The sequence below is a fragment of the Amaranthus tricolor genome, chromosome 10 (genome assembly GCF_026212465.1).
Source record: "Amaranthus tricolor cultivar Red isolate AtriRed21 chromosome 10, ASM2621246v1, whole genome shotgun sequence".
NCBI lineage: Eukaryota > Viridiplantae > Streptophyta > Magnoliopsida > Caryophyllales > Amaranthaceae > Amaranthus > Amaranthus tricolor.
Window position 1 is genome coordinate 17,574,465 of NC_080056.1, and position 8,246 is coordinate 17,582,710.

Sequence of the window (8,246 nt, forward strand, 5' to 3'; positions counted from 1 at the left end):
TACAAAACAAAATGTATCATACTCCCTCCGAACCATTTTAGTTGTCCCATTTTCTTATTTGGCAAAGTCATTTTAGTTGTCACATTTCTAATTTTGTCAATCTTTTTTTACCTAAATATCCTTAGTTCTCAAACGTAATTACGAATATACCCCCATATACCTTACTTACCCAACTATCCTTCACTACTTACCTTTCACTACTTACCCTTTACTATTTACCTTTTTTAATGGACCCCACACCACCCTTAATAATTATGTCCAAGCAAATGGGACAACTAAATTGGTTCGTAGGGAGTATTATTTTTAAGCCTTAACTTTTTTGAGGCTAAAGACCCAAAAATGAATAAAACGAATCCGTTGATAATTGATATGTTTGTTTGTTCGCTGCTTTATTTGAATACAGGAGCGGTTCCGAAAAAGATTTTGGAGTTCATGAATGAGCCTGGACTTACTAGAGAGCATGTAGCAAGCCATTTGCAGGTAATTTTCCTCCCTGATTAATTTATGTGCAAGATAAATGCACTAATACTGAAAATTGTTTGATAAATGCTTATAAATAACTATTGGCAGCACCAATCAAAAAGATTTTATAAATGCTAGATATTCATTATTCATAATAAATTATTTTCTACATTTAATTTAACAAATAATTGCCTTATTATGCTAATTACAAACAATTGCTTATCTTGTATCATTGTATGAAGTTGCAAATAATATTTGGTAATAAAGTGCAATAAGAAAATTCTTTTGTTATTACGAGGAAAATGTTACACACCATTGCGCATCTAAACATTAGGTATTAAATGAGTTCAAAAAGGTTAAAGTTCAAGTGAAAATCAAAGTCAAATTCTATATTATTCTTCATTTTCACGCGTACGATTTCAAATTTTAAGTTTTTCGGTGCACTAATGTTATGCTTTATATCTTGAGTTTTGTACAAGTAAAATAGATAAAAATGTAAAAAAAAAAAAAAAAAAAATCTATCACAAACTAAGGAAAAAAATACATTTTTTATCTAAAAGTACTTTTAAATTTTTTTTCTTGAAATGAGAGCTAAATTAGATTTGAAGTACAAATTTAAACTCTAACATTACCAAGTACATAGGTAAGAAGTTGCTTGATAAACAAAATACGCTTTCAATGAAACAACAATTTATGTAGGATAATGAGATAAACAACACAAAGATTTAGGATGTTCACCTAATTTAGGTTACATCTTCGGAGGTGTGTAGTCTTTTTATTATACTATAACAATGGAGTTCCAAGAGCTCTTACATTAAAGAATAGAAGAGAAGAGTAAGATTATATGTTTAGGCTTAGGGGTTATATTATGAATGATTAAAATGAGCATTTGAGCTCTCTATATATAGAGACAAAGCACTTAATGAGTTTTAAATGGACAACCACGAATTAATAGTGCATTAACAACTACTGAAAACCAAACGTCAAAAAACAGCGTCTTAGGCTCCTGACAGAGCCGCTCGTTTGAGCCCATGGGCTAGTAGTTTGAGCGGCTCATTTCTGCAGCCATTGTCTAATACTTGCTAAGTTCTCGTTTAAGCGGCTATTATGCTCATTCATGCACTTTCTTCCAGATCCTACTATGTCCTTTTGACCTTGCACTTCAGTTAAGGCAAGGTACTTCCTTCAGATGCTTTGTTCGAGCACCTTTTGCAGAATCAACCTCTTGAACTTCTGAGCTTCCCCATTAATTGTAAATTCATTATGCCTCATTATACACACCATTACACCATCTGTTTAAGACTTACCTTCAATGCACTCATAACTTCATGACACACACATACACACTTAAACACACACTTGGCGCACACTTAACACACACCTTTAACTCACACTCTCAATGTGAATCTTAATTGGTGCACACAAGTCACCACTAAAACTAATAATTTCCACCTAGACTTTAGTTCACCCAAGTTAAAGCATTCTCCAATACACTCCATCTTATAAGCATAAATAATACATATAATAACAACTTAAACACCAAACATACCCCAAACAGCATCAAATCAAGCAAGGAGCTAAACTAACCAAGTCCGCACACAATGTGAACTTTTTGGCGGGCAACAACTTTTTCATATTGTCATCCGGGTTATCTTTGCTATCAATCTTCACAAAACCCACTCTTTTGTGTTCAACCTCATCTCGTATAAAGTTGTACTGATATCTATGTGTTTGGACCTTAAATGGAATGTTTTTGAATTCTTGTCAAATGAATTGCACTTTGACTATCAAAATAAAACACTTACTGGACGCACCTTGTTCAACATTTACCAACTAGAACTTTGAGCCATTTTGCTTATTTGAATTATTCGGTAAGGGCTATGTACTTCGCTTCGATTGTTGATATAACAATCACATCTTGGAGTGATGATTGGCAACTTGCCGTTGATCCCCCTAAAGTAAAGATATCAAATCTTGTAGTAGATTTTTTAGCATCCAAATTACCACCATAGTTCAAGTCACAAAACCCGGTTAACTGGAGATAAATCTCGTAGTAGACTTTTTAGCATCCAAATTACCACTAAAGTCCAACTCAGAAAAACACGGTTAGCTTGTTTTATTTTTCCCCACACATGAGGCACACAGTTGTAGTATCTTTTAAGTACCTAAATTGGTGAAGATTGATAGCAAAGATAACCTGATCGACAAGATGACAAAGTTGCTACCCACCAAAAAGTTCACATTGTGTATGGACTTGGTTGGTTTAGCTCCTTACTTGATGTGATGCTCTTTAGGGTATGTTTGGTGTGTAAGTTGTTATTATATGTATTATTTATGCTTATAAGAAGAGGTGTATTGGAGAATGCTGAAACTTGGGTGAACTATACTCAAGTTAAGGTGTGGTTGTGCTTCATATCAATTACTTAGTACATGTTTTTGTAAAACACTATGAAGTAACAAATTCCACCCCTTTAACCACCAAAGTCTCTTCGCTTAGTTATTTACAGAGTTGAAAAAGCGTTAAATTAAGTTTATAACTTTATCTCCATGTGAAGGTGTAGTTGTACTTCTTTCAATTACTTAAACATTGACAATTAATGCAACATTTTAAATGCCATGTGGGGTCAGTTAATCATTTTAATTTGTAGAAATTTATTTCTAAGGTTGGAATAATAATTTCTTATTTTATGGTGTTAAGATTTTTTTTAAGGTTTTTGATTAATCTATTAATTAGGGTTGTTTATTTTGGGGTTTTTGAATTGGGTAAATATGTTAGCATGAAGTGTATATATTTGATTTGATGAATTTGATGTTGAAATTTGGATTACCTTGTTTGATTTCTAGCAAAATGAGTTATTGTGGAATTTGTTCAGTGAGTTTATTGTCTATTTTGAATCTGTGATTTTATTACGACAACATTTGAATAGTTCATTAGTTCTACACTAATGTCTGTTGTAGATTTATGTTCCAGACTTTTACTTTTTTATAATTAAATTAAAGTTTTTTATTAATCACATAAACTAAAACAATGTACAACAAAAGGCATAAGACTGGATATCCAGAGTTCTTCTTGAGGGTTGCAACAATGCGAAAACGTAGCTGACCTTCTATTAATTTGAATGAATTAAAGTATTTAATCTCAACTAGTAAATAAAGGATAAAAAACAACCAAGCAATGTTGACACAACTTTTTTTTATTTTGTGAATTAACCACTGCTTGTCACTCATTACTTGCCTCACACAGACTTGTGTACTTTCATAGATACCTTAATTTTTCATGAATGTGAGCTAAATAATTACAGAAGGACAATAAATATGTTATTTGTTAAGGTTATATACTAGGGAATATATATATATATATATATATATATATATATATATATATATATATATATATATATATATATATATATATATATATATATATTATCACTGGCATCCCTAAGTTTTTGCACTTTATCAAGTGTATCCCTAAGTTTTTTCGATTATCAATGATACCCTTGTGTTATTGAGTGCCTTACAACCGTATCCTTTTCTAATTTGTTCTGTCCAAAACTGTTAACTTTTTTAATTTTTCTTTTATTTTTTTAATGTTTTAAATTGAAAAATAAAAGAAAAACAAAAAGTTAATAGTTTGGACGATTTTAGACGGAAAAAATTAGATAAGCTTATGGTAGTAAAACACTCAACTACATAAGGGTACCATTGATAATTTCCATATATATATATATATATATATATATATATATATATATATATATATGTGTGTATATGAATAATAACTTCTAATTATGAGTTTAACATAGATATAAAATAATCCATTTTGCAGAAGTACAGGCTTTATTTGAAGCAAATATGTGAAGCAAAGGCTAGAGATCAAGATGGCATGCCATATAATTGGAATCAAACACCATTTAGGTCAGGCTTTACATGGACCCAATTCCCAACTTTAGCTCACAATAGCTACTTGCTAAACTATGCTAGTGCTTTAAGCCTATCAAAAGTGTCAGCATCAAAAACTAAGAAGAAAATCAATGCTAATACTAAAGTGAGACACAATTTTAACAATCAACCCACATATGAAATTGGTTCATCATCATCATCATCTCAAGGTTTTAGTACCTGGTTTAACAATACTAATACATTGGATCAACCGATGACTCGTTCTGAACACCTTATGCGACCATTCATTTTGGAAAGTTGTTTGGTGGAGGAAGAAAATCAAAACCAAAGAAATTTTCGTGATGATAATGATTTAGAAGGTTTCGTAGCCCCAAGGATGTCAAATGTCGCGCAACCTCAATGTGGGTACTCAAATGTTGCACGAAGTTCAAGTGCACAAGCTCAAATTGATGGCGGATTTAGTAGATCTTACGGTTGTTTCATAGACAATGAAATAGACAATTATTACAACAATATGTTGCTGCAACCACAACAAAGTTCAACTGATGTTGCTCCTCATCCTTATCAGGTGAATAACTTTGTTGGGAATATGAACAACTTTGTTCCACAATCAGATTTGTATATGACCGGCATTCCAAACTATGTTGCACAACAAATGACTCCTATGGAAAATATGTACAGCTTTAGTGGGCAACATTCCCAGCAAGGTCCTAGTATGACTAACATATGCGACTTTGGTGGGAAATCTGAATATGTTAATATGGGCAACTATTGTGGGCAACCCGGTGTTGGATTTTCTATGGCCAATATGTACAACTTTGGAGCACAACCTCATGCTTATAATGTTTCCCAAATGCCCTACTTTGGAGAGCAACAACCACCTTATGTGCGCAATATGTGCAACTTTATTCAGCAACACCGCCCTTTGGTTGACGAAAAAACCAAACTACAACCTCATATGAGCAACATGTCCAACTTTCTTGGGAAATCTCATGTTGATTATGGTGTTATGAATACAGATTCAAATGAAATTGTGGAGCAAGAACTTGAACCTACTATGCTTGATGAAAACATGTCCAACTTGAACATTTCTGCTATTTGTACAGAAGTGGAGACTCCTTATAGCATGGTTGACAATGTCTTACTTAATGTTGATCGACCACAAGATATAAATAACAATGATAACAAACCTTCTACCCAACAAGTGGTTGTTGAAAATCAAGGACACAACATTAATCCTAGGTCGGACATTGAACTTTAAAAGGTATTTTTGCACAATTAAAACTATATTGGTCTTAATTTTATTTGGTCATGTTTATTTTTCATGCAATGTTTAAAACCCTTTTAGTAAAATTCATAAAACTTTCTCTTGGATTATGTGGATTATAATAAGTGATTCATTACACCATGCACACTTCTTACTTTAATTAAGACACTACAAGAAAATTCATTTTTAGACACAATGAATAACGTTGCAAAAATTCAATTTTCGTTGCTAAACATGTTATTTTGGAACGAATTAAGTTGTTGTGGGTACGGCCGTAGCTAAAGGTTTTAGCAAAGACTTAGTTGCAAAGTTTGGTGTTTTTGTTACAATTTTTATTTTTGCAAAAGAAATGTTGTTGCCAATCCTACATCTTTATTGCCACGAAAAATAGTGGTTGACAAACCTTTTGCACCGTTTAGGCAATAACTTTGATCGGTTAATTTAAATTATATTTCAAATGACACGATGGTTAATTTAAATTTCTCAACTACTTGTCTTTTGAAGTGTTAATAAATTCCATTTATGTGACTGCATTAAATCGTTTAATGAATGTCAACTAATTTAGAACTATATACTGAATCCCTGCTCCTAGAAAGTTTTTCTGGCAAGCTTAATGTAAAATTACATTTATTAGTTAATACGAGTATCTTTCTTTGTCATTTGCAATATTCTCTCATAACACTGTTTTTTTTTATTATTTATATTACTAACTAAAAGGAACACACTTTTTCATTTTAAAGTCTTTTATTTTTCACATGCCATGTCATTACACATAATTGCACATGTTTATTTACATAGGGTAGGAGTATCTTGAGGTAAACAGAAGGAGATGAGTTTAAACACATCATTGCACATGCCATGTCTTGCACTTTTGAGAAGGAAAAATATGGGTGAGACGGGTTGTGATGAGTTGAGGTTTGGATCACTTTATGAAGTGATCAAAGCAAAAGATTTGGAGTGCCTTGGACAAGGGAAGAAGATGCTCATAGAAGCCTTTAGTTTATGCCTTGAACGAGTCAAATGAAGGAAGCAAGGTGCCTTAAATGAGGCACAAGATGAGGGAAGTTAGTGAATAAAATTGACTTGGTGCTCGTTCAAGCACACATGATACTCGTTCGAGGCTTCGAGCACCCTAATACAGAGCGAATTTTGACATTCCATTTTGGTCGATACTTGAGAAGCAAGTAGCTCATATGTCTTAGTATTTATTCTAATTATTTAGAAGGTCTATATAAGAGCATAAATCATCACTGGGAAAGTAAAAGGGAGGCTAAGGGAGAGAAATGTAAAAGGGAAGGCCTATATATATAAGAGCACATATAGTGTTTGCTTTTTGTCCTTTAAACATATTATTAATACAATCCTAGTTAGGTTTGTTGGATGTAGCCTTTAATTGATCAACCACCTTAAATTCCTTGTGCTGATTATTGCTTTGTCTATTTTTTTATTTGTTATAATCTTGCATATTTGACTTATATCTTTGTGACGTACGTCATTTATTTTTCTTCCTTAAGTGTTGATCGTGGTTTGTATGTGTGTCCACTTCACAATTATAATAGGCTCTTAAGGAACACATAAAACTAAAGCCAATAAACCATGACACTAACCAAAGTATAATTCATAAGTTGTAACATAGCAGAATAAATATCACAACAAAATTACAACAGGGTTTTGCAACCATACCTCTATCAAATCTTCAGCAATGAGGGTTCTTTCCATTACCATTTTAGATCGATGGTGCTAAAAATAATTCAAATAATGAAAACATTTGGTAAATAACTGTTATTTATTAGTTGTGAGAAAAAACTTAGTCGATTACCTCAATAATATGAAGGCAAATAGCCCTCAAAGTTGGATTTATTTAGAGTTAGTCAAATGATGAGATTACTATAGGAAAATTTTTGAAAGTTGAAATTATTTTGGGTATTTTGTAACATCATGATTTCTAATTCTTAAATAAGGTTCTATTTTAAGTTTGAAAAATCAATAAGGGTGGAGGTCTACTCTAGGGGGGGGGGGGGGGGAGGGAATAGAGTATGACAACTTTTCGCTGATAATAAGTCAGAGCCCTGATATGGAAAGTCAAGACCTTAAAACTAAAAACAAAAGATTCTTTTGCAGAATAAGTTTAGAACTTGTTTTGAGAAAATGATAAAATAGAATGTAAGATGCAAGAATAAAGAACACAATGATGTATACAGTTTAATCCTTTGAAAGACCTGATCTCTACCCTCGAGTTTTTCCCGAGCTCTTAAGATTTGGATAAATAGTCTTTATGACAACTTTTCGCTGATAATAAGTCAGAGCCCTGACAAGGAAAGTCAAGACCTTGAAACTAAAAACAAAAGATTGTTTTGCAGAATAAGTTTAGAACTTGTTTTGAGCAAATGATAAAACAGAATGTAAGATGCAAGAATAAAGAACATAATGATGTATACAGTTTAATCCTTTGAAGACCTGATCTCTACCCTCGAGTTTTTCCCTAGCTCTTAAGATTTGGATAAATAGTCTTTATTCACTTTCACACGAAGTTCTAGATACAAGCTTTAGAAGAAGGTTACACTTATCTTATATAACTCCCCGTAGCCATAATGCTACCAAAGTAGAACTTCTA

The 8,246-nt window shown here is 32.3% G+C and overlaps 1 protein-coding gene across 1 annotated transcript; it reads left to right on the forward strand.

Annotated features, from left to right (window-relative positions):
* Nucleotides 1-339: 339 nt before the first annotated feature.
* Nucleotides 340-5,738, forward strand: LOC130824917 (putative two-component response regulator ARR21). Its single transcript, XM_057689940.1, has 2 exons — nucleotides 340-480; nucleotides 4,292-5,738. The coding sequence occupies exons 1-2, from the start codon at nucleotides 340-342 to the stop codon at nucleotides 5,624-5,626; spliced, it is 1,476 nt and encodes a 491-aa protein (XP_057545923.1). The 3' UTR covers nucleotides 5,627-5,738.
* The last annotated feature ends 2,508 nt before the right edge of the window (nucleotides 5,739-8,246 follow it).